The sequence below is a fragment of the Centroberyx affinis genome, unplaced genomic scaffold, assembly GCF_046629955.1.
Source record: "Centroberyx affinis isolate AG114_WGS23_722 - 3 ecotype Tasmania unplaced genomic scaffold, CSIRO-AGI_Caff_v1 ptg000240l_1, whole genome shotgun sequence".
NCBI lineage: Eukaryota > Metazoa > Chordata > Actinopteri > Beryciformes > Berycidae > Centroberyx > Centroberyx affinis.
Genome location: NW_027278925.1, coordinates 66,678 through 94,614, shown reverse-complemented (window position 1 = coordinate 94,614; position 27,937 = coordinate 66,678). Strand labels below are relative to the sequence as shown.

The 27,937-nt window shown below is 38.9% G+C and overlaps 2 protein-coding genes across 2 annotated transcripts; both read right to left on the bottom strand.

Annotated features, from left to right (window-relative positions):
• Positions 1–144: 144 nt before the first annotated feature.
• Positions 145–4,042, bottom strand: gfral (GDNF family receptor alpha like). Its single transcript, XM_071543811.1, has 9 exons — positions 3,988–4,042; positions 3,521–3,655; positions 2,834–2,989; positions 2,591–2,650; positions 2,157–2,469; positions 1,054–1,307; positions 875–952; positions 645–729; positions 145–541 (listed from the first exon to the last, which is right to left on the bottom strand). The coding sequence occupies exons 1-9, from the start codon at positions 4,022–4,024 to the stop codon at positions 472–474; spliced, it is 1,188 nt and encodes a 395-aa protein (XP_071399912.1). The 5' UTR covers positions 4,025–4,042; the 3' UTR covers positions 145–471.
• A 12,618-nt stretch (positions 4,043–16,660) lies between these two features.
• hcrtr2 (hypocretin (orexin) receptor 2) lies at positions 16,661–27,733 on the bottom strand. Its single transcript, XM_071543802.1, has 7 exons — positions 27,517–27,733; positions 22,007–22,185; positions 19,047–19,290; positions 18,123–18,238; positions 17,792–18,012; positions 17,363–17,484; positions 16,661–16,830 (listed from the first exon to the last, which is right to left on the bottom strand). The coding sequence occupies exons 1-7, from the start codon at positions 27,731–27,733 to the stop codon at positions 16,661–16,663; spliced, it is 1,269 nt and encodes a 422-aa protein (XP_071399903.1).
• Between the last annotated feature and the right edge of the window lie 204 nt (positions 27,734–27,937).

Below are 27,937 nucleotides of genomic sequence, written 5' to 3'. Positions count from 1 at the left end.
AATTATGAGATGCTAAGTCATTATTATGAGATACTATCTCATAATTATGAGATACTAAGTCATATTTATGAGATACTAAGTCATAATTATGAGATGCTAAGTCATTATTATGAGATACTATCTCATAAATATGACTTAGCATCTCATAATTATTTTTGAAGTCATACTATTGAGAAAAAAATCTCACTTGATTATGAAAAAAAATAAAATGCGCCAGATTTTTTTAACAGGTGGTGGAAATGGGCTTCCATAAGTATCTGTTGGGCATCGTGATCAACATTGTGAACAACATGATATTGATATTTCAGAAACAACAGGTTGCTGTTTTAGGGAAACTACTGAAGGGGCTAATAGCAACCATCACTTTTTTGTCACAGAACATTTTCCTTCTAGAAACCTTTAGAGTTTAAGAATAATCATAAATATGAATGATTTTCCGTTTTCATGATATACATATACATATACAGAACATCAGAGAATAACAACACAATTGCTTTTTTTAGGAGGGTGAAATTTTGTTTTATCTCTTCTTCTCCACATCCTACAAGATAAAAAAAAACATTTATGTAAAAATCACTTGATTTGTATTGTTATTACATATTATAAACTATATATTTTGTGTTGACCTGTGTTGATGTACTTACCATATATTATAGAAAACAACCATGGGCATTAGTAGCGCAACTCCACTAAGTAGCACGTATGCAATAGCATATATAAGCAGATAATCTGAAAAGACAAAATATCAACACACTATAGTGAAGAAAAAGCCACATTTTACATTTATAAATAGAGTTGTTTGAGTATGAAAAACAGATGAAGTAATAATAATGTAAAAATCAAGTATAGTGCTGAAATTAAAATGGAAACTTACCAGTTCCCCTTTTGTGACCTTGCTCAGATTCATTCATTTGAGGAGGTTTAGGACCACCAACGCTTTTCCAAGGTATCACTAAAATAAGAATAAAACATGCTTAAAATGGGGAGTTTTCAGTTAATAGTTGAAAGATTCAACATGAAAACACCTGTCCTGTAAATCAAAAACCTACTCACTGAAGTGAGACCGATTATGAAATATATCATGAAGTACGTTGCACTTCAGCAGGTCTTCATTGTAGAGTCCTTTGCAAGTACAAGGATGCTGAAGCGCTGTGCCCACAGTGGCTAAAAAGGCCATTTTACATTGAAAATCTCCACCGAGGATGAGAGCTGGATCCATCTGTCCGATACAGTCATCACTTCTGTCGTCATCGTCAACGCATTGTGTGTCTTCCCAGCATTTGGTTTGGAAGGTCTTTAACACGTTGCTGGTAAGTTGAAGAAAACATGCTCAGGTACAGAAGCTGTTTGCTTTATGGGTGTTTAGGAAGAATACATGTTTGAAATTTATATAAAAAAGTGATCATCTTTAAAGGACTATAACAGACTATGAAATCTATCATAATTACACTTAAATTTTGTGATTAATGTAACATTTTTAAAGCATATTCAGGGATACGTCATACCATGAACTGTGGACAAAATGACTCCGCCTATGAGCAACTTTAACCACACACACGATATTGACACATTTGCATCATGATACAAGTATATGATTGACATTGGTATTTCAGCTTTATTAGATGGCACAGTGGGGAGCAGAGTGACAGGAACAAGTCGGAGATGACATGTGACTCATGGGCCTGATTCAAGTCAACAATGTCAAAGTGCGTGGTATGCGCCTTGAGCCACTAATCCATGAGGACACCAATCAGGACAGATTTCTAATCATTATAAGAATTACCAATACTTTTTGTAATATATAAGCATACTTTTTTTTTAATCATTTCTTAAATTGCCGCTCATTTAAGATCCCACAAGTCTTCTTCACTGTCCTACAAAGGCAAACAGCAGTAACTAACTGGTGTGAGTTTAGATTAAACATCAACAAAAAATATACCAATAAATGCTACTATCCACTGCACCAACAATACTTATAAGCACAGGGGATAAACCTTTTCTCAGCACACTACACAGACAGTTAATGCGCTTTGAATTGCAGTAGTGATTCACAGTCTAGCAACACGTAACTTTTTCTTTTTTTTAATCCATTTCTGCTTTTATTCCGATTAGGTTTTGTAGTGTCAGACATGGAGACAAAGATCTTAGCTGCATACCTGCAGTGCCAGTCCCCTAGACAGCGGTTAAGCCCGTCCTGGCAGGTCCAGATCTCCTCTCCACATGTGCCACTCTGCAGAGTGCTCTTCATGCGCAGACAGCCCTGATCCCAAGACTCACACTCACACATCACCAGCATCTCTGCTACATTGTAAGGCATGCCAGCATAGAAGTGCTGAGTGACTTGCTGACAGTGGGTGTTGTTGCACTGGTCTGCACTACACGCATGAAGAAGCATCAGATGCCTGTTGCAAATCTCATCTTGGAGGCAGACATTCATTTGTTTCAAGCAGGATCCAGCACCGTCATATACTATCATAAAAAGAAATTCACAGTGCTTTAGTCCTTTGCAAAGACATCACTTTATGTGCATTGACTGATTTTGATCAATAACATTTATCCATTTGACCTTAGACCATGATGACATAATTACCATAGCCTATTAGACTGCTAGATTGCCAGTCCGTCACAGAAGTGCTCCTCTTCTGCTGAGCTACACACAATAGGAAGTATGATTAGCTCTTACCCAACAAATGTCTATTACAGCCAGTCTATTGTTCACAACACCCATCCTGTAACACAATAGTCTGAGCTCATACATCGGACCCCCTTTAGTAAACAAAACTGTAATTTTAGCTATTAATGCTTATCACAAAGAATACTGAGAATACTGCACCTGGCTTTTGGTGGCATTGTGTGGCGAGCGCTTGTATAGAGACACAGAGCTCCTCCTCCCAGGCACACATACACCTTTGCAGTGAAGGAAATTGGTCCAGTATGGTCTGGATGGTCATGTTACAGACCTTTGAGCCTTTTATTTGGCACCCTTCATCTAGAATAACACATGCACAACAGGGAGGCAGATAAACAGGATTTTCCATAAGCAAGTGGGGTCTTTTCTTTTCTGTGCAACAGGTGTTTTCTATGAACCTGCTACTGCTGTAATTCCAGGTTCTGATATAGAATTTGTTCTTACAAATATGACCAAATGTCACAGCAAGGGCTGAATTATATGGATTTATGCAGAATTTCCTTTTAGACATTTCAAATTCACTTACATATTACAATGTTCTTTACAATTCTGTTTCTTTCTAATGTTGTCACAGCAATTTAAAATTCAAGGAGAGGGAAGGCCTATTTATTATTATTTATTTATTTGGTGGTTACAGACTTAGCTCCAGGCGATTGCCTCGGTATTACATTTCAACCATACTCCAAGAGGTGCAATTCAATTGAATAGCTCATGTCCTAAGCCCTCTGCGGCAATTTAATCATCAATTTAATAATGCCACTAGCATAGGGATAACATTGTGATCCAGTCCCTGGCAACATGAATTAGAAATGAGAAATGTGTCATTTTTACCGTTAACCTCACAGATGCAACTGCCAAATGCCTGTTCACTCTTGCATAAATCTGACACGCAGTCGTCCAAAACAGCCAAACAGTCTGAAGATTTAGATGAAATCCTGATGCTGGATATCTGAGAAATAACAACTCCTGAAAGATAAGTATATCACCATTATTAATAATTTTACAAGACACTTTTTCTTGACAATGTATGGTTATATTTAATGATGTATTTGCCTTCCCAAGTGGTTAGACTGTAAAAGATAGGTGAAATGCAATTGTTGAGAATTGTTGGTTTAAATGTACATGGATCATGATAGCCATAAGCCATAATTCTCTTTAAATGTCATGACAACACACAATGCTGGGTTACGGCGAGATCAATAAGTTGCAGCTTTTACTGTCAAAAAATGTATTATTTCCTTTTCCCTTTCACAAGTTCCAAGTTCCAAGTTCACAAAATACAGTTGAATCAGACTCACCAAAAATGACTGCAGCTCCCAAACGTATTGGCTGCATGGTAGCTGCTGTGACGCTCCTCCTGTCAAGTGGACAGCTCCAGGTCTGCTGCAACTGACCTCTCCCTCTGCTCGATGTCAGTATCTGGGCTACACCCCCAAGACCAGCAACATATTTACTGAAGGCTGCAGCTGCATCCCACAAAAATGAAGTAAAATGATGCACTAACCACTCAGACCTAAAGGAAATCTCTATAATATTCCAATAATGACATGTGTCAATGACACAGAGTGTGTCTGAGGTAGTCAATAGTGAGTTTATGGTGACCTTATTGTATCTAAAGTTTTCATTTTAATCTCCCATGGTGTCCCAATAGACTTAAAAGTTTTGCTTTGAAATCAGTGTCCTTTTGTAGGCTACATGTATTATAGATTTACTACTGTACATTTTCACAAGGGAAAATGAGTATGACCATGCTGACCTTGGAATGGCAGGTCTTATCATGTGTTATTTTTTGATATTTGAATTTAAAAATGTGTCTGGAAGGCTTTTCCTAGGTGAAAAGACCTGCAGGCTACTAGTCACAGAGAATACTGATTGGCAAACACCGAGCCACTGCATTTTCCAAGTGTAATTGATAAAAGCTGGCTGTATGGTCAAGCTGTTGATTTATTTGTCCATGCATTTGGGATTATTTTTTCCATGCATTAGTCCCGTTGTAAACTGGACAATGAATGCAAAAGTGCTGTTTCTTGCCTAAATTTGTGTAGTCCACTGAATAGTCCCTACCAATATTTTTTAGCGATCTCAAACGACTTTTGTTTAATGTGATTTTGTCAGCTCAACAAAGGGTTAACTAAATAATTCTGGCTCCGCCGCTCACAAAACTCGCTCATTTGATTGGCTTAGGCTGGAGAGACAGAGGCTCCCATTGGCTCCTATCTCACCTCCTGCATGACTGACCGGGTCAACTTCGAATTTATCACACAAAATTGAGTGAATAAATGACGTGAACATCACATAATGAAAGCAACTCGACTCTACTGGATAGAATTGAACAGTTGGTTTGATTTGAACTTCTGAGCTAATATTATCCATGTAAAGTAAAGTGAGCATTGTTCGTTTTAACTGTAATTCGCGTCTAGCTAGCTTGTTTGCGTGTGTTAGCGTGTAGCCACTCGCCATCCATGTTTTGTCAACCAACAATACTACTGTACAGTAGGTGACTACAACAAAATACTTAGCAAAAAAATAATTGACATAAGGACCTTTTACCACACATAGTAAAAGTACATAATGACTCATAGCAAATGTAAACAATAGATCGGCTTACTTTGTTTCTAAACAGCATGCATAATTTTATCAGAAGATCCCTGGTGCCAGCAGCAGGAACAGAGACTGTAAGGTGAAACAGGCAGGTGGAGCCACCGGGTCTCAGGTGAGGTTAGTGGTTATAACAGTGGAAATCCATGACTTGGTTTTAAGATGATGTGTTTAGGGCTTAATGTATAATTTTATTAGGCGCAGGAAACACAAACATGAAGGTTGAGTGATTATAAGAGTGCAATTTAAAAGCAACATTTCACCAAAAAACAAATCTGATATATTTTAACATAACCTCACAGATACCACATTGCTTAGTCTGCTGTGAACTGTGAAAAATAGCTTTTAAGTACATCAGGGCCTCTGTACCCGCAGAGCTGAAGAATCAGCCAGTCAGTCGTAAATATGCTATAAAATGTGTGTTGCAGGCGATCATGTTTTGAAATGTTAATTGTCCAACATGGTGAAATCGTGGGAGGGACTATTGATCAGTGCTGGTCTGTCCGTTCTGTCGTGCACAATCTCTGATGTCATTTATTGTATTTTAATGAAACTTTGAAACTTCGCTGAATGATGTGTGTCATCGTTCCAGCATTTTCAAAATTACATTGATTGGCCAAAAGGAAGCGCTGCAACTTTAATTGTCTGTACGTCATGCACAATATCTAGGACGCTGCTGATTGGATTTTCACAAAATTAAAGGAAATTATGCATGTCATTGCTCCATTCTGGAATTAGGCTATATAAATTGCACTGATTGACCTGAGGGCAGCGCGACGATATTTCTTTACTTGTCTGTACATCACGCACATTATCTTGGATACAGCTGATTGGATTTTTATTAAACGTTAGAGAATGATGCATCTTATTGCTGTGTTCTTTTCAAAATTGCACTGATTGGCTTGAGGGGGGCACCACAACGACACCACTGAATGGCACCACCTCGTCTCCTTTTCCCCGCCACATACATCAGTAGCATATTTTCTACTTATTGCCCCACAAGTCAGCATCATTCATGGGTGACAACATGTTTACTGTTTACTACCTACAGTTTTACAGAATCCTGCTGTGTGAGTGTATGTGTGTGTGTGTGTGTGTGTGTGTGTGTATGTGTGTGCATGCGCTGTGTAAGCATGCTCTTATGTAAGCATGTTAAAAAATGTCCCTATCAATGTTAAACCCAAACCTATGCCCTATTGCACCATCTGCACATCAACACCAGTTTGCTTGCGGATAAGTTAAGAAAATGGCATCATAATGTTGTTGCTGCTACAACAAAGATTGGCAACATGTCATAATTTACCTTGGTAATTCAGCTGTATGATGGGGAGCACTGAGAGCGCATGGAGAAACCAACTGCCTAGGAACGCTCTGGCATCTTCTCCCATCTGCTTACTTCCCATCTCAAATTAAAGTTAATTATCAGTATCTTTTGCTAAATCTTTTAAAGCCCATAGGCTCTGACCACTTTTAGTTGTTCTAATTTTTGCCTTCATTTATCTAGTGGACTGAGCACGGCTGTTAGCTACTGAGCAGCTCCACTACAGCAACTGAATGTAAATGCCTTGCTCAAGGGCACCTAGACAGTCATGGTTTAGGGAGGACAGAGCATTATTCATTCATTTTCCCCAATTACATTTTCCAAGTCAGTCTGGAGAGTCAAACCGGCAACGTTTCGGTCACAAGTCGACACTTCTAGTCTACCCCTGCCATGAAAAACTACACCGTAAAACACTTTAACACTGTTAAAAAACAGCTGTTGGCTCGGCACCTTGCATTTATGGGCCCATTTTGTTGTTTGGTGGTGTTTGGATGATGTGATGTCACACTGACACATTTCCAGCACAGCTACAATGGAGTTTGACAGCAAAGTGTCAAAGCAAAGAGGGCTTCTTTCCAGACTCACCATTTTGCAGAGATGTTCAACAATCATACAGGGAGAAATCCATCATACTGTAGAAGACGCAGAGAGACCAATTTATCTATCCACAGTAGTCTCAATATAGACCATAATGCAATGCAGCAAACTCAACAAGACATGTTTTGTTTTGAGTGCATGCAACTGGCATGACCACAAGTGACCTCCCCAAGGCTGCTGTTTATCACCACTCTTATACTCCTTGGATATGAATGATTGTATATCTCAGGATGAAACAGTGAAAATGTATTAAGTTTGCGGATAATGCTGCCTTGGTGGGGTTAGTAAAGGACACGATGAACTGGCTCCTAGGCTGGTGGGTCGGTGTAGCCAAAACAATCTCCAGCTAAACATAAACAAGACCAAGAAGACTGTTATTAACTTTAAGAGGGTGGAGGTGAAATTCCAACCACTTAATATTGAAGATGAGGCTATAGAAAGAGTAGAGAATAATTTTTTTTAATTCTATGATCTCTTCCAACCTTAAATGGGAAAATAATGTCCACCTCATAGTGAAAAAAGCCCACCCGAGACTATTATTTCTTACAGCAGCTGAGGATATTTGGTGTGTCCCTGGATGCTATGTTCCAGTTTTACAAGTCTGAGATAGAAAGTGTGTGACCTTTTTGCTAATGGCTTGGAAGGCAATCTGACCTCTATGTAACCAACTGGGGCGAGTGATCAAAATTGCAACCAAAATGGTTTGATGTTCAGTACCATCTCTCTCCCATCAATTTATGAGATTTATCGTCTTAAACTGATCATAAATTACCACTCTGATACAGCTTTTCCTCTCTTTGAGCTTGTTATGACCCTTGGTCATATGTGTGGTTTCCCTGTACTGTTGTGTTCCTGCTCTCTCTCTCTCTCTCTCTCTCTCTCTCTCTCTCTCTCTCTCTCTCTCATATCTGTGGGTGTGTCTGATGACCAACAGGTGGTGTGCTGTGATTGGTTGCACTGTGTGAGTGTCTAGGTGTGTCCTGGCTGGTGATTGGTTCCTGCTGAGTACACCAGAGTATAAAGCTGCTGCCACCTGTCCAGAGATGTCTCCCTTCTTTGCCAGCTTCCAACCTGCCAGCACTTTAGTTCTGTGTCTGTGTTCTGTTTGATGGTTTATTGGTCTGCAACAGCCCTGGGAGTTGTAGGGGTGGGTGGCCTTTTGTTTGAAATCCTTTTTCTCCTGTTTTTCCTTGGTTAGGAGTTTAGGTAAGTCTCCTGTAATTTTGGTTCTTTTTAAACAGGTAAGATTAGGATACTTGTGTTAGTTTTCATTTTGTTTATTACTTTGGCCATGTACCCGCCCTGAAGCCTGTTCCCATGATAACAATAAACAGTTTGGGGCTTAAAACTTTTGTTTGCTGGTTGTGTTTGGGAGCAGGGAAGGAGGGGAACCATCCTTTTTTTGTTGCGCCAGATTTTCCCCTAGGCCGGGACGTAACATGAATTGGGGGCTCGTCCGTCCGTTTCTGGTGGTAGCTCGTTCGGTAAGTTTGTTAGGTACGGTAACATATGTTTCTGCGTTTTTGTTTCTGGTTGGCAGTTTTTTCTTTTGTGAGTGTGGCAGTATGGAGTTCCAGCTGGATGACTTTACTACAAATCCAACTGTGGAGAAATTGGATAGATGTAGGAAAGCCGATCTACGTTTTTGATGTACAAGTGCCATTGAATGCCAAGAAGGCAGAAATCAAACTGATACTTTGTGAGCGGTTGGGGCAAGGAGGTTTGATCTCTATGCCTCCAATGGCTGTAGGTGGTGAGGAGAAGCACTGTGCAGAGGACCATGTTCCATCGCCTCGTGGAGACCCCCTGGGTTTCCAAGGTAGGAATGCCGAGGAGCTCAGGTTGGTGCTTCGGATTAAAGAGGCAGAGGTGAGGAACCGGGAGCTGGAAACTGAGACCATGTATCTGCGGCTGCGGGCCCTAGAGCGGGTTCAACCCAGCAACCTATCCTCCAGTCACCACCAATCACCTCTTCCCATCCGCCATGACAGTTTTGATGTAAGCCGGCATATTGCACTTGTTCCTCCGTTGAGGGAGTCTGAGGTAGACTCGTATTTCAATGCCTTCGAACACATTGCAGCCACTTTGAATTGGCCAAAGGATGTGTGGCCTCTTCTGTTGCACTGTACACTAGTGGTAAAAGCACAGGAGGTGTGTGCCAGCCTTACAATCGATTCAAGTTTAAATTATGACATTGTGAAGGCCATTGTGTTATGTGCTTATGAGCTAGTTCCTGAGGCTTATAGGCAAAAGTTCAGAATGTGTGAAAAAACGAGTGTTTCTATTGCTGTGAAACCGGTCACCTCATTGCAGTCTGTCCCACTCTCAAGAGAAAAGAGCAAATCAAACCTGTCAAAGGGCCATCTGCCATAGGTCTCATTCAAGCCAAACCTAGTATCCAGCATGACCAAACGTTAGAAGCTCCCGATAAGATAGATGATGAGTTCAAACCATTCTGTTGTGAGGGTTTTTTGGCTCTGACTGACAATGAGGCTGACCGAGTTCCAATCACTATCCTACGGGATACCGGTGCAAAATACTCATTTATCCGTGGTGGTGTCTTGCCGTTCTCACCCGAAACATATGGTGGTTCCGACATATTGGTGTGGGGAATTAAAATGAGTGGTTTACACGTGCCATTACACACTGTCTATCTCTCCTCCTCCCTAGTGTCAGGCCGTGTGCGAGTTGGCGTGCGTCCTCAACTACCCGTATCAGGAGTGGATCTTATCCTTGGGAACGACCTGGCAGGAGGAAAGGTGTTTCCTCCTCCCGAGGTAATTGAAAATCATATTTTGGATGTGTGTGACGTTGCCCCCACTTGCCCCCTATCTTTCCTGTGTGCGCTGTTACGCAAGCACAGACTCGCAAACTTGGTAATGTAGTGGATCTCAGTGATTAGTTTATGATTGATCCACTCAGTACCTCTTCAGAAAGTACCCCTGTGTCAAATGATTCCAAGAAGAGTGTTTCTGCTAGCCCGAAATTAGTGAATGCAGAGTTGACTTAAATATCAGTGGATAAAGCCAAACTTATTCAGGCTCAGCAATCTGACAGCACTCTAGCTACTTACTTGTCTACCGCCCTTGCACAGACAGATGATGAAAACCCTGTTACTTACTGGTTGGATGATGGTGTCTTCATGCGTAAATGGTCTCCTGTATCTGGTTTGAAAAGTGATGCTGTTCAACAAGTTGTTGTGCCCTTATAGTTCCGTTCCCAAGTGTTGAGTTTGGCCCGCCATCACAGTCTCTCTTGTCATCTGGGGATTAGAAAGACGTACCATCGCATCCTCCGCTATTTCTTTTGGTTTGTGTTGCGCCAGGATTTCCCCTAGGCCGGGGCGTAACAGAGCTCCTTCAGGGACAGCGATTGAAGAACAGCACATATCCTGAGGCTATTTGGTTTCTGAAATCCTAATTAGTGTGGCATTCATGTTATTTGATGCACTTTAGGACATTTGAACTGTAATTATACTACTTAGTTTTATTTATTTTTTTAAGGAAACTGGCTGGCTAGAGGAAAGGTGTGTATGTATGATTCACTGATTTATTTACAGTACAGTATACAGTATATTGTGATATGTTTAATCTTTTTGTTTTTAATGTTTTAAATGTACTTGTGGCACCAAAGAAAATTCCTAGCAACGCTTGGGTTGGGATGGCAATAAAGTTGACTAGACTTGAGTTAATTTGATGTTCACAAACTAGTTGGCTAGCAAGCTATATTTATATGCCCATATGCCCAGCTTTGATTGAAAGAAGTTCAAGTTCAGAAAGGGTGAGGAAAAGTGGGTACACCAAAAAAAAAAATTACAACACCTGATCACAAAATTACGGCAGTGTATTGATGTCACAGTGGGAGAAAAATATAGGCTCAGTATCTCGTTATAACGAGAAACTTTTCTTGTTATAACGAGATCTTTTTCTCGTTATAACAAGATATTTTCATGTTATAATGACATCTTATTACGACATACCAACTTATCTCATTATCTCGTCTAGTCAACTTGATTAAATTGTGTAAACGAGCCTTTCTCAATTTCTCCGATGTCCATAGGCTGTTTTCTCATTAGGCTATAGATCTTTTTCTCATTATAATATTTGAAAGTTTCTTGGTATCTCATTACGAGAAAAGTTTCTCGTTATAACGAAATATGTTGGTATTTCATGACTGTAAAAAAGACTAAAAGACTCATGTCACTAAAAGTCAGCATTTCCTATGATTACTTATAATAAGGACAAATTAATACAATACTATGTCTATCTTTATTATACATACATACATACACATAGTGCCATAAATTAACAGCCATTAATACATCAAAGTCAGTTGCTCTTAACCTATAGCAATATAAATACCTTCACTAGGTAAATATATGTAAACATAAATACAATCATAAAAAATGAGAACAAACCATAAAATCACCTTGCAGAGAAGAACAAAGAAACACAAGTGAAATGTTTGTTGTCTTTTTTGTTGTTTTTTTTTACACAAAATGAAATGTTGTCAAAAAAGATAAAAAGCATTGTCATTCAGTGTTTTCCCTCATTGGTGAATTTGTGCCCAAGTCTTAATTATATAAAGAATCAAACCCTCTACATACTGTAACTAGAGCTTTTTGTGGATTTCCAGCGTTTTGGTGACATGAAACTCGATATGAAGTCTGGACTATCATTTCTGAATAAATAGATATATAATTCTATAGTATACTGCATTTAGACAGCACCTTGAAACAACAGTGAACATCCAAAGAGTCCCACTCCATTACCTGTCGCAGCAGCTTTCTGTGCATAATAATGAAAATATATATATGTTGAAATAGTCCTATTAAAAGTAGAGTTTACAAGTGCTTGACAGGAAGGCATAAAAGCAGAATAGTAAAATACACAATGAGGAGATAAATATAGCAAATTTATTCAAGAGAAAATATGTGATTTAAAAGATGATACTAAATTAGCTAGCCTATGTTCCTCAGGCCACAGTCGTGTGGCCCTGTATCATCTTTAGTCTTTAATCTAGACTGAGGGCTCTGGCTCATAGAGAACTAAGAGGTCTAAGTTCTAAGACGCAATGTAGTCAGAGGCCAGACCTAGCCATGCTTTAAATGCGATCAGTAAAATCTCAAAATCAAAAATTCCATATAAAGTCACAGTCAAAAATCTCTCCAAGGTTTCTGGCCACTTTCATTGTGTTGGAGAATAAACTACAAATTTATAGATTTCTGGAGCTAGCAAGGCCAAATAAGCGTATTTCTGATTTGCTGTCATTGAGGTGTAAAACGTCCTGAGCCATCCAACACTTGGGATATGTAAGGCATTTCTGAAGAGCGTGTATGGAGTTTGGGTCAGTAGGTTTGAACAGGAGGTACAGCTGGGTATTGTCTGCATAGCAATGGAAAGAGACATTATGAATGATGTTGCCAACTGGGAGAATGTAGAGGGACAAAAGGATGTGGCCTAGAACTGAACCCTGAGGGACGCCATAGGTGACTGTCAGGTGTCTGTCAAGGTAATGAAGAATTGGGTATAACAGTAGGTTCAATATGAGAGGTAGGATCTGACCCAAGCATTCTGCTTTGTGTCAAACGCTGCACTAAGGTCTAAAAGGACTAAGATTGTGCATTTCCCTACATCTTCTTTTGAAAGGATGTCATTTGTTGCTTGTCTGTCTCCGTGCAATGTAGATTGGAATTTTTCATACATTTTATTGTTTAATTGAGTAAAACCTTTGTTTTCTAAAGCCTTTGATAAAAGCAACAGTTTAAAGATAGGCCTATAGCTGTTAAGGGCATGGGTTCTTCAGGAGTGGTGGAACTACTACGTGGTTAAAACTAGAGGGGAACATACCAGTGGCCAGAGAGTTATTTATAATACATAAAGTGCTGAGACCTTCTGTGTCAAAGACATGTTTGAGGAACTTTGTGGGAACAACGTCATGTGGACAGGCAACTCATGCCCTGCCTGAGATGCCCTTTAAAAACAATATAGTGAAATCGGTTTGAAACAGCTTTCAATATTGTAGATATAGAATCAATCACCTTAAATAGTTAATAGTTAAATAGTTACTCAATTTATGACAATTTTTAGATATCAAGTTAGACAAGCATGTTGCTCTTGCATCTTTAACCACTTTCTGATATCCGACCATTTGTTGTTGCATAATATCATATTGGTGTTGCTTGTTAATGGCTTACAGTTTTTCTGCACTCTATTTTTTGGGCCCGTGTGCATCATTAATCCATGAAGACTGATTAAATGTATGAACTGACCTGGGTTTTAAGGGTGCAGTAGTGTCCAAGCCTGATCAACATAGGTTGTTAAAGTGTCTTACCAGATCATATACTGTATGTGTGTAGAATGATTCATCGGTCTGCTTTCACTCAGTTGGGAAAAGGACAATGAAAATTAGCTAACTGATCATTAAGGATACATGAGTGGATGGCCTGTTTATACTGTAAAATATCATCCTAAAAATACGATTTAAAACAACACACTTGTGATCAGAAAAAAAAGATATCCTCAATGTGCAGAGGACTTACATTTAGGTCAAGGCTAAAAACTAAGTCAAGTGTGTGACCACACTTATTGACCACAGAATTAAATTAAAAAATTCAGTAATAGGAATAGCTGATGATACTTCATGAATATTAAAACCAGCCTCAGTTCCAAACTCTGACAGGATTTGCTACTACACAAGTTAAGAATTCTGAAAACTATTTAGCTGTCATTTACTGTCATTGAATGATGCCATGATTGAATAACTAGTCAGATACTATAATTTCAGCTTCTGAAAGCTGCAAGAGAGATATTCTTCTACACGCTGCCTTCTCCCTTATCTCTGGTAGAAATTTTAGCAGCTATTAAGAATAGCCAAACTGATCATAGTGAGCAGTCTTTTGACATAAATCCATTTGACAATTCAAATTATTTAGTTGACGTTGCAAAGTGTCTGCAACTTGGGCAGTAACTTTGACTTATGGCTTTGCCTACATGTCATTGCACAAAAGTCAAGATTTACACAGGCCCGTCATGCATGACGGGCCTGTGGCGCATTGTGGCAGGTGTGCACTGGTTGTCATATTGAAGGTGCCTATTAACAGCGTTATGCAGAGAGCAGCAGTTACAGTGCAATAAAACATGTTTGACCCTGATACAGTATCTACAGTATGCTGTAAATGATTCACTTCCAACACTAAAACACTCCGGCAATCTAAAAAGCTAGGATGTGTCTGTGGATGTCACAATATGGTTAGACTTGAAAGTGAAGTTTTAACAAGTTAAAACTAGCTTAGCATTAGATACATGCTTGCCAGCTATGAGCATCTTGCCAAATAATGTAACAGTTGTTGTTTTTCTATGATAGTCATGCATCCAGACACCAAAAATTTGCGCAAGCAAAGTAGCATGTACCATTTGACATTTTTAGTTGATTTTACTCAATTTCATTGATTTATTTAGTTTAATTTGCCAAATATTTCATTGAATAAAGGTATATTTAGTTGAATTGGTCGATTTTTGCCTTTATTACACAGTACAAAGTAGACAAAGACAGTAAAGACTGGGAGAGACAGGGGGATGACATGCGACAAAGGTCCTGGGCTGGATTTAAATGCAGGACGCCACGTTTACATGTTAGGCACCTTAGAGAGCCACCAGGACGCCCAAACACGTTTTACTTTAGGTAAAAAATTCAGGATGACATTTGCGATGTAAGGTGTTATTGTTAGTAAGAAACAATTGACAAGGATATTGAGAGCTAATGAGCAAGACTGTTTTCAATATGCAGACTTGAGGGTTTTATATAGCCTTTACAGAGTTATCGCTCAACACATAGAGCTGTCCAATATCACATCTCAGAAAAGGGGTTTGTGCGGTTGCTCTCTCTCCATATATTAATTTTGTACGCTGTAAATACAGCACAAGATGGTACTTGGTTACCATGAAATATTTTTTCCCCACAGGACGGCCACTCCAAGGCTCTGCTGACTTATAAAGAAATCTTGAGGTCTTCAGTTCATCAAGGACTTATGCAAAGCCAGTCTCTAGTGACAGCAGCACATGTAGATGCTTGCCCTTCTGGCGTGAGTTGGTGATATATGATTTATGATGTATAAAACGAACCTTTGCTTTGGTGAATCATTTACATAACTTGATATGTCCCAATAATATGTAGTCACCACCTGCATTCCCAACTTCCATTAATAAGGCAAAATTACTTTTTGAAAGAATTTCTGACACAAAAAGCATGAACAAATATTTGAGCTGCTGCCATACTGTGTATGTGTGTTAAGTATAGCCAAGAAGGTTAGAAGTTTTACAGTAAGAGTAAGCAGATACTCTAACATGTCAAAACTTAGTGGCGTGTGCCCAGTTCATCCCTGGTTCATACCACATTTAGTCTTGTCTGAATCTTTTTTTTATTGTTATTTTTATGACATTTGTGCTTCGTGGATAGTTTAGTAGAGAGAGAGAATAAAGATGGGAGAGAGACGGGGGGGATGACGTGACGAAGGTCCCAGGCTGGACTCCAGCCCAGGAAGTCACGGCTGTGCACCTGCAACAGCTGAGCCTCCAGACGCCCCATGTCTAAATCCCGATGAATAATCTGCATTTTGATTGATGTTCATCATGTTTGACCATGCAGCGTTTACATGCTTGCTTGTTATGCAAATAGTCATACATTAATGAGCAATTATAAGCTTGAGTGAATATCTATGGACAGGTGCTTTCTAAAGAGACTAATTGGAATGTAACCAGATGTGGCTCACATAACCCCATAGCCCCTTTGGGTAGATTATCTTTCTTATAACTTTGTGGACTTATGCTGTCTCAAAAAAAAAAAATGGGTTCAGATGCACTTTCTTTAAACATTGCATGAATTAATGCTCATCTGAGATAACTAATACTGGCAACTGCACCAAAAACAAAGTTATACAGTCAGAACATTAAATTTACAAAAATACAGAGAAATGTATCTAGCCTATGTGTAATTAAAATCATGTAAGGTAACCTTACACCACAAAAGAACATTTACTAGAGTATCAGTCGTTACATACAGCACTTCCATCCAACTCATTGATAGAGCAGCATAGATAATAAATGATGGGAGAGTTTCTGTGCATTCCTATTGATGATCGTTCTAAGTCCTATTTGTAATCTTGTGCAAGATATGATGAAATCTCTGAGCTTCAAATGGGGAGAGAAATCTTCAAAAGACAGTGTTTGGTTTTCTACCAATCCTACTTGTATTCCAATAAGTTATCTGTATCCTGACCCAAATTAAAATTCACTATAAAGGAATAATTTTGGGACATTGAGTGTTTCCATTTAATGTTCTATTTTATAATAAGCTTTAATATATATTTCATTCTTTACCTTTATGCTGACAACAGTGAATGCCTGTGTCCTGTGTAGCACAGATTGCTGATTAGAGCTCCACAGCATGGGGCTAGACTACACTATCTGATCTGATATGCGTGATACATTGTCCATGTTGTTGACTTGAGTTGACAGGGATTTGCGACTGTCAGTGCTCGTTCTGGTCCTTGTCCTGTTTGTTCGATTTTGGCCTTGAGAAAAACAATGACAGGAAAATGCGGCTTTGAACTCCTCTCGGAACTTCCCTGTGGAAATTGAAAAGTATTTTTCATGTCAATAGAAACCATTCAGTTTGAACCTTTTATACACTGTGCACTGAACATTAGCATTTTTCACTCTTTTTTTTAATCAATATCACCTGTGGCAATATTAAAACAGTTTTTTTCTCATTAATATTTTGAAGGTTTGACTGACTGGTGTCATTATGAAAACATAATCTTTCATTCATATCTTGTGATGATTTTCAGCGACATGGAGGTGCAATTGCCAATCATGCAATTATAATGTTGAGTCTGTTGACCATTTCATTATCAGTTGTGAGCTATATGGATTTAAAGCTCTAATGGCATATAAGACTGTAATTTCACATAAGGCATTCTTCTGATGAATGCAACCTTGTGTAAGATAACTGATAACTGTAAATGCAGATCATCCTAAAGAGAGGAATATAGGGGCAACTTGTTGTATTGTATTGTATTGTTGTAGCCATACTGTCCAGCAGAGGGGGTGATGAAATCACATAACTGGTGTAAATGATGAGGCAGGTCACAAACTTACCACTTAGGAAATTATAGATGATAGGATTCGCTGCGCTGTTGGCATATATGAGCCAGTGTGAAAAAGTAAACCACGCATACACTGTTTCTCTGTCATTTGTGTTCTTGAAGGTCCCAAAGACTCTGCAGTTAAAGTATGACATGATATCAGGTCAAGTTTCATTTAATATTGTGTCTTGTTTGTTATCAATGCTGTACATTTGTAAACTATTGATCATTAACAGATTACAGTAAATGAGCAGCACATGTATGAATTGTGTTGTCTAAAATACCATATCTGCCATTATAACACATGAAAGAACCAAGTTAATCAGTAAGAGCATAGAAAAATGTCACAGTGTGAATCCTGGCTTAACACATTCTCTATTGTGGATCTCTCTGTATTTGTATGATATTTGATCTTTCAAGCAGCTGAACTCAAAAGACTTACCTTTTCATGATATTGAGCACGCTGATGGGAAGGTAGCACAGGGCAAAAACAAAGAGTACCACCATCAGCATGCGGGCTGTCTTGCGTCGGGCCCGGACCTGTTTGATCTCAGCACAAACTGTGGTGGTTCTGACCCTGACTGACTCACCAGGCCCCGGGGCCTGAGCTGAGCACTGGATGGATCGCCATTTCCTCTGCAACACTGATGAGCTTCCAGGAATCTGTTTATAAAATATATACAGACATACAGTACTATGAGCTTGCCAGGGAAGCTGAGTTCATTGTGATTTTTATGCTACAACATGGTATTGTAAGAGACTTTAATACACACCTGTTGACACCATAGCTTGTGACATATTTGGATGTATGCCAGAACCATAAGACATAATGGTGCAAAGTATGTGACGATGAAAAAACAGGTGTGATACACCTTGGGGTAGATCTCAGCTGTTGAAAGAATGAAACACAACAACAAGTTTAGACAATAATAATTTGGGAGAGGCTCAAAAGAGGATATAAAGGCTTGTTTTCATACAGTACAAAGGAGATGTATGCTGTGTACATGATGAAACGGAATTAACTGGCTGACTGAATCGGCATAGTTTGGACTATCATTTGTAATCCATATGAGTGAAGTGAAGAGGAGGTTGTTAAAATTCTGTCCATTAAATACTTAAATGTAAACAGCATGAATGTAGCGTGCAAATACTGCCGTACCTCTATATGGAGTTAATTATATCAATTCTAATTTGAAAATGTGCTAAGATTTGTGTTATAACACCTCAAGTTGCAACAAAGTGAGCTACAGTGTTTCAAACATATCTCTATGGTTTCAAAGTTATCACATTGATAGCCCAACCCCTTTTATTCCACTTTAATGAAAGGATGGTAAAGATTTTTTTCCCTTTGGATTTCTCTTTGCTGACTTTAATCAGACAGACAGCCAGACTACCTTATCTGAGCACCTGCAAAAGTCATCCCTCCCACCTTATTAGTCATTATCAACTCTCTGACTGAGGCTCTGTTCAAATAATTATAACATCAAACGTCAGCAAAATGGAATCACAAATGCAGATACATTTTAGCACACATGATTACTAATGTTCGCTGCAGAAACAAATTGGCAAATGTAATGAAACTTATCCTTTTACTCCTGAAGTCACATTTGATCTCAGATCAAGCCTTACATCTGTCAGTACACAAGAGATTTGACCGGATTCCATCATTTGATTGAGAGGCCTTTGTAAAAACTAACCTCCCCAGTGTTCATCACACACTGTGAACAGGCTGGTCTTGTTTGTAAGTTCGGGGAGGAGGCTGCTGCACTCCATCACAATAGCCTGAGGAATCATGATGATGCACGACACAACCCAGATGAGAACAATACTCTTGCGCGCTCTCTTGGCTGTGCTCTTGAACATTAGTGGGTGGCAGATAGCATACCAACGGTCTTGAGCAATGCAACTCAGAGTTAGGACTGATACAGAAACAGAGATTGTCTAGAAAAAAAAAGAAAAGAATACTGGTTAGTTACCGACAAAACTAGTGAATAATAAATGATGTTATTGTTAATACTGTATAAGTTATACTGCTAATACTGTTAATTCAGAAACTAGAAAATGGATTGTATCACTGCTCCTTTTATCCATGGCTGTCAACACACAAGAACACCGGCTAGGATTTAAAGGAATAGTTCACCCAAAAATGAAATTCAGCAGGTCAGTTTGCAATATTGCTGAAGCTGCTTAACAATTAAAACTGACATAATGTGTCAAGTGAATTTATTATTTTAGTCCACTATTTCTCTTTTTCCAAGCTGATGGAGCAGACTACATGAGAGCCCTTTTGCTGTTTGGACATAACTAACATTTATCCATGGTGGAGGGTACAGTGGGGGAACTTGGCACCACTATGACTTGATTAATCCATGGTTTCTAAATTTGAATCAGAATACGAATCAACAGGAACTGTAATTTGGAAATTTGACAGTACATGATTGATATTCTAGGTGCAGGGCAAAACACAACATATGACGCAGACAACATGCACTCGATGACAGTAGATTAAACATGAATGCAGTAGAATACAAGCAGACATTCAAAGCCAATGAATTGGCATAGTGTAGCAGAATTGTAGTAGTGAATGTCCAAAACTGACAAAGATCTGCTGGTGCAGTAAAATCTCAGATGTGATTGTCTGACTGCAGATTAGCAGGGTTCAGTCAGTCCAGCGGGACAGGGATCAACAACAATTTTCTTTGCCCTTTTCCTTGTTCTAGCATTGTGCAGGTCTTTGATGGAGGGCAGCCGACTTCTCTCTCAGCCATTTGAATCAGACACTACAATCTTGCTTTTGGGGAGGCTAAGCCATACCAGAGAATGATGGATGATGTGAAGATTTTTTTCAATGATAGATCTGCACCTGACCAGCATTGGATGTGGCACCTTGAGCTGCCGAAGTGAATGCACAAGGAACATCCTATGTTGGGTCTTTGTGATAAAATGGGAGATGCTCTGATCCCATTTGAGGGGGTCACAGATGGTTGTCTCCGCTTTGTTCACAGTTGTGCCATTGATTACGAGGAATGGGTTCTTGCAGAAGTCAACCCTCACCTCCACCAGTTTGAGATTGTTTAGCTGAAAGTCGTTATTGGCATACTAAATCACCTTCTTTGGCTACCTCCCTTGGTTTACAAGAAGTAGAAAGGACAGGAGAGCACATAGTCCTGTATTCTGCAGGAGGCTTATCCTCACATACAGCATGTCAGAAAATCAATAATACATAGATAGTTGAGCTGGGTAAACTTCCCCTGCAGTAGTCCTGGGATGATTGTGTTGAATTAAGTCAAGGTACTTCATTATTACTTAAGTCAATGCAACTGGTCTGTAGTTACTGAAGCTAGTAATCTTGTCCAACAGGAACGAAAGTGGATCTCTTGAAGCAGATGGGAATTTTGCATATGGACATAAGGAGTGGTCAGAGATTTTTGTGAATACCAGGATTAGTTGGTTGGTGCAGTGCCTGAGGATTCTGGGTGAAACACCACTCAGCCCTGCTGCTTTCCTGCTGCTTCTTGAATAGTTTGTACACTTGCTCTTCAGTAATCATGTGAGGGGCTGGAGGGGAGAGGTGCAGCAGAGAGCGAGGTGGAAGGGGAGGAGGGCAGTCACTGGACCTTTCCAGCTAGATGCTCCTTAACAACACTTGTTTTCAGACCTGGGGTGATTATAGTTTCAGTAACACTTCAACAAAAAGTTAATAATCTTTTACAGTTTAAATATCTTATGCAGGAATACAAGTATTTTGAATGATCAGTGATAATGAATATCTAATATATCCAAACAATTTGGAGAGCAATTTGGAGCTGCTGTCACATTGCCTATTGTATTGCTTACTGTATTCACATCATGTTCCTCCTGTTTGTACAAGTTATTGGGGGTAGGTTTGCTATAGATGAGAAATCACAGTGCAAACCTCACATGTTCAAAAAGTAACATTTTCTATAAAGAAAGCCTTATTTTAAGCTTGACAGATAGGCCCTTCAATGCAAGACAGCAACAAATAGCTTTTATTCAGTGGTTCCACTATTATTTACACTGTTTCCCTAAACCCATCTCTGTTTTTTATTACAAATCTAATTGCAATTACAGACTGCACCCTAAATTAGTGTTGCGTCACTTAAAATAACTCAACATCAAACCACAACACAGCCCAAACCAGTCTAAGCCTCCAAAACCACTTCATTAGTCATTAGTATAACAATTCACACACTGATTTTTCCACTTCAGCTTGCTATTTGGAAAGAAATCAGTCCTCTACTAACTTGGTTGGTTCATAACTGAATCCACACAGCACATGCTGTGGACATGACAGTTATTCAGAAACATATTTTGTCAAATAGTGTAGCTACATTGATGTGGCCCACAACAAATAAGGAAAATAGGAAGATTTTCTTCTGACTACTGTGCTGGTATAGTGGGTAGGATGCTGCAATAGCACTTTGAAAATGGAGAAAGCAAAAGACTTGCCCAGGGCACAAAATCACCATGGGATTTGATCAAAGGTCTCACATATCTCAAAATAAAGACAACGCAAGAATGAGGGAAATGCAGGTCATGGCCTGTATTCATAAACCTTTTAAGTGAAAATGGTTTGGATCAGGTCTCAATTTCTAAGATCCTGTATAAAATACAGTTGCCAGAGTTAATCTCTTACCTGCAGATAAGGCAGAACTTTGCAAAGAGTGTTTCCAAAGAACCACGTCTCAGTGATGTCTACCACAAGACTCGCAGGGAGGCAGGTGATGGTGACCAAGACATCAGCAAAGGAGAGATTCACTATGAAATAGTTGGTCACAGTATGCATGTGACGATTTTTCCACACTGCAAAGCAAACTGAAAATAATACACAATCACAGACTATCCAAACTAAATGATGGCAAATATTTATAACACTACTGCATAGGTATTCAATAGCAAGTTCCATTTACTTTCAGTGAAGGCATGCTGTCAATCATAGAGTTTAAATTAAAATTCAATTATATTCCTGTCTGTTATTCTTGTCTGTCTGTCTAATTGCACTGCCACTGCATAAGAAGCACTGTGAGAAATTGTAATTTTCCCTCTAATATGAAATTCAAGTCACTGCAGCATTTACGTAACCCTGGCTGTCAGTGTCTGTGTTCCTGTTGGCTTAAGAGCCCAAGAGAGTGTGAAACTATAGGGCTGTTATTCAGAAAAGTTCCAGTTTTATGTGTTAATGTGACATTATCTGCTGGGACTGTCACAATACAGTGTTTTCTTTATATAAAGGTGAATTACCAGGTCAGTTTTTGCAGCACCACAACCCCATTTCATTATTTGCATGTCCTGTAAGCAGTTCATAAAAGCACATTGAGGGGCAAAGTATACCACTTGCTCTAGTCAGGTGGTGTATTTAGATTGACTCATTCACGTTTATGAATAACACCATTCTCTACCGTGACAGTCTCAGCATTAATTTGGTATGGTGAGGAGCGCCACTTGTCACACCTTAGCCAAAGTGAGTCCAAATTTGATCTTGTAGAAGTTTTGTTAGCAAATGATGTTAGATGCAGGAACGTTGCCATAGTTTAGAGTAACTGGGTCCCAGCTCATAACGTCACAATAACCCTGCCAGTGACTTTTATGAATAACCCCTCATGTCTTTTCCAAACAATATTGCATTAAGTGCCACTACCTCTTCTCTTAAAACACAGAGTTCTGCTGGGGAGATTTTTGGCTTTCTCAACTATTCTGACAAATAGTACGCAACCTATTGAACTTGCATTCTAGTTGGCTTGCACCAGTGTCAAGCCAGCTAGAATTAAAACTAGCACTTCCGGTCATAACGTTTAAACTTGACATGAGTTTCAACATTTATTGAGTAATACAAAGTACAGAAGAGAAAATAAAGAATGCATTTAAGAAGGAATCTATAATAAATTAAAATGCAGTTCCAGCTTTTGGCAAAATGTCTTTAATAATAATAATAATAATAATTGATTACATTTATATAGCGCTTTTCTAGGTACTCAAAGCGCTTCACATATGGGGGGGGGGGGGACTCAACTCATCCATCACAGCATATATTAATTGCCCTAGACATATGCAAGATGTCATATACAGGGCTGCCACAGATGTATCAAACGCCAAACTTACATCAGCAAACTTGGAAGGGTGATGCAATTTGTAAAGGGTGTGGAATGCATACATCTATGCAAGATTTCATATTGAGGCTTTGCAGTTGCATCACACACCTCCAAGAAACTATGGCTGGTACCATCATGGAGGTCCAGTGAAGAATTGGCTGTGTGCAAATAATGTCTGAAAAACACAGTGTTGGAGAGTGTGGTGGGGCGGGGGTGAAGTGCAACAGTGACGGCTCCAGGTGAGCATAAGTAAGGGTGGGGGCAGGACGCCTATGCTGACAGAGAGAGGAGCTGGACTGGAAATGGATAAATTGAAGTTGGCAACTGAAGATAACACATAATCTGTAACCTGTGACAGATTCTACATCTACTGATCCTCCACCTACAACTAACCCTCAGTTGAGATGGCCAAGTTAAAAATGCAACAGTGCTGTTCACATAGTTGCCCAAGAACTGAAGACAGGGACTATGGCTGCCAGAGGGTGTTATGTCATCTGAAAGTCCTCCATACAGGTCCACTGAAACAGATTAAAATATACTTTTATAGACACCCTTCCAAGTTGTCTAGAATAAGTTTGTTTGATATATATATTTTTGGACACGATGTACATATGGCATCTTAGGCTTATGTAGCTATATATGCTGTGAAAAGGACACTTTGAAAAAAAAACAAAAAACATCATTCTGTACAACCTAATACAAAATTATTATCTTTTTCAAGGAGTGACAAATTTTAAACTTATTTTGGAGGCAAAATCACCTTACTTCTTGTCTTATTCTCACAATTTCTAGCTGGCATGATGTAGCTCACACAGGTGTGGATAATCAGGCTGGCTGTTAAACCTGTCATCTGGGCTATCAATACGTATAATATATAATCAATTATGTATAGTGTCTTTCTACTTGTATCTGGAAAAAGTGGGGAATTGGTGTAATTTAATTAATTATGTTTAATTAATTTAAATTTCTAAGTGGTTATACTTACTGATGTTCTCTTATTTTTTCAAAAACATGTAAACGCTTTGTAAAAATGTGTAACTTTACAACTACTCCAAAGCATGACACATAATTGCCCCCTAATGTTTGTCTGTAGATCTTAATGCTGAAGATAGAATATTTCCTAGCACTGAAAAATTAAGACATTGTATTGAACATGTGCATTTAATATCAAATACTTAAGTTCTTCTGTCTTTGTTTACATCAGGATGTTTGCTTTTACCATTACTATTTACACAAGTAAAGAGTTATTGAGTAGCCTACACCACTAGTTTACTACACAGGCCTTAAGGAATAGCATTAGCATTGTTTGACATGTGGGTCCTAATTCCTGCCTTCAGAGGAGTTAGTACTTCAGACAGCAGTTCATTCTTTTTTTTTTTTTTTTTTTTTAAATGCAAAAAAATGCAAAGAGAAATGCAAAATGCAAAAAAGTCAATCTATGAAGTGTAAATTTTGTCTGAAAAATGTCTCCATAATATATAAGCACCTGGTGGATTCAGCTTTTCAGCAGCCTGCAACAGCTGAGAACTCTCACTCTACTGTGTATAATGCTAATCCATAACTAGTCACTGCCAGAGGTGTGATGCTTGCCCATGACCCAAGAGGGAACATGAGCAGGAGATAAGATAACTAAATATATGTAGTTTAAATCTATATTTTGGAAATGCAAAAATACATATTTTAACCTAACTCTTAGCCCAAGGTTTACTATTTACTCTGTTGATAGCAGTATGGCTAGTTGACCACTCTGCTGGAGCAGTTTTTCAGGTGCTTCACAAATATACATAACCCTGGCAACCTGAAGCCAATTTTCATTACTACTTATGTTATTTTTCTGTGGCTTGTTCCTGTCACATTGGTGGCATTTTGATGATGTGAGTGGTAGAGCCTGTAGTCAGCTCCCCTACTCAGAAGTTTACTCTAAGTTTAATTTTGCTTGGCCCAAGATGGGGGTGCAACAGCGAAAAATAAATGAATTATGGTCTACTGCCTGATTTTGAACAGTTAGATTATTAGACAATAAATCGTAAAATCGAGAATATAATCCAATCTATAAATCATGGCCAAATGTTTTTTAATTAAAACCGAGATGATTAATTTGCGCTGTGGCAACAATACTGTGCTTCCTTGACGCTTCAAAGACACATCCCCCTCCTGGCCCCCTGGTTGTTTAGGATCAAACTGAATACATTTTATTTTGCAGTGGACAAGTGTAGTTTGGATGGGTAAGTTTAACCAATGTCACCAAGTCAGCCATAAGTCTGCAACAGTGTGGTGAAAAAGTAAACTGACATCAGTAAGTCAAGACGAACACTAAAATGCTCACTAAATAACATCTTGGGAAGTGTTCATATTGGTATTCTTTGTTATATTTGCTTATTGTAGTCTAATGTCACGGTACCAGTAGTGCCCTCACTGTCCTGTCCCAGCTTCCCTTTGTCATCCGTACCAAATATTGTGCTTATTAACAAGCTAAGTGAGATAAGTGGACAGATGCTCTTTGATTTGTCTGTCTCGATGTTTGTAAGATACACCATTGCAATATGATTGACCGTATACAAAAGATGCCAATCAGAGTTTTATTTATTTTAGTTTTAGTTTTTTTTTCATTGTGCCGTTTTGGCTCATTCTTGTCTCTTATAAATTAGAATATACAGTAGTTCTACTGTATGATTATCATGGGACTGATTGTATTACATTATAGGCAAGTTTAAACTACATCCGCAAGGCATGAATGGAATAAACTTTGATATCAAATTACCTATTGAATTTACAATGAGTGAAACAAAGAGCACAATTATCCTGCAATTTTGTCAAAACTTCCCTTATTCATTCATACCACAGTAAATCAGTTAAAGTATTGTGGTTATTAACAAGTTAAGTGAGATAAGTGGGTTGGTAAACACTAGTAGAACTTCTTGTATTGGTTATCCATGATACTTGTTATACTATCAGGTAAAGGCAATATAATAAGAAACTCTGCACCAGATAACCCACAAAAACTATTTGTTCCCTTGACTTTTTACACATCTACTTGTTCGAAAGTCTCATAATACATTTATCTGAGATTTTTTTTCCCCAGAACTCTATGCAGACTTGTCTATTCAATGAAAAGTAAATTAAAAAGGAAATGTCCAAAATGTATGCAAAAATGCAAATAAAAGAAAATCTGAAAAGTATTCACTCCTTTTGGCTAAATTGCTTAATCAGAAATGAAATTTGCTCAACATTGTATATTAAATGTGTCTGAGAAATCCCCTTGAGCCCCCCTAAAGTTTAAATCCTAGAGTCGCCCCTGCTCACAGCATTTCCATCCGTGGTGCTTTTCGTGTGTTTTTATAAGCTGTTTCAGATGCCTTATCTTATCACATAGGGGAAAACTACAGCACGAAATAGTTCAGTGTAGGCAACATAATCGAAAACATATAATTGAGGAATAATTGCGGGATTGTAGTAGGCTATCAAGACAAGAATGACAAATAACCTGCAGGTCAGTAAGGCTGGTATTTTGCTTTAGGAAGCGGCTCTGCTGGTTCAACTGATCACAATGGCCTTTTCTATTTCTTTTAATAGAGGTTAAGGAGTCCAAGTACACACAGACACACACACACACACACACACACGCGCGCGCGCACACATCCACACACACACACACACACACACACACACACACACACACAGACGTAGTGGAATATTTTTTATTTTTATGAGATGTATTGGCTCCAAACCCACCTGTTGATGTCCTATATTGAAAAAAAATAGAGCTGCACTTTGCTACACTGACAGACGCGCTCTTTGATTTGTTTTTCCTGATCCTGGTGCATCGGTAAGATGCACCACTGACCATGGACTAAAGATGGAAAGTCGGAGTTGGAATTATTTGGGGATTTTGGCTCATTCAAAAATGTAGTGAAACTTAGCTTATGTCGTTTTTAAAGTATAATATAGGCTACTTCTGCTGTATGATTTTCGTGTGACTGACGATATTAACAGGTTTAGCTGAACTGCAGCACAAAGCGTGAATAGAAAATACTTTGATATCAAGGATACAACTTACCTAGTGAGTTTCCAATGAGTGAAACGAAGAAGACAATAATGTATCCTGCAATGAGAACCCATTCATACTGTTTGGGGTGTAGATACTCTCTCCAGATGTATTTCAGAAGTTCATCATCCTCATCCAAATTAGGGTGCAGGTGCAACTCCGTGGTATTGGTCACATGTGTGGGAGACAAACACTCATCGCAGTCCAAATGTACGGTGATCCCAGACATCCTTAAATATATTTCTGTCCTTTATGTCCCGCTGTGAGTCTCCTGTTGTCAGTGTCGGCAGGTTGTTGGACAGACTGCTAATAGGGAGACGCGCTGTAGTAATAACGCGCTCCGCCAACCCCGTCAGTGTGACGATGAGGGCTACTGTGTCTCCGCGACAGGGTCAAGCAGCACGTAGCCTAGAGCCTATTGCCTGAAAAAGTC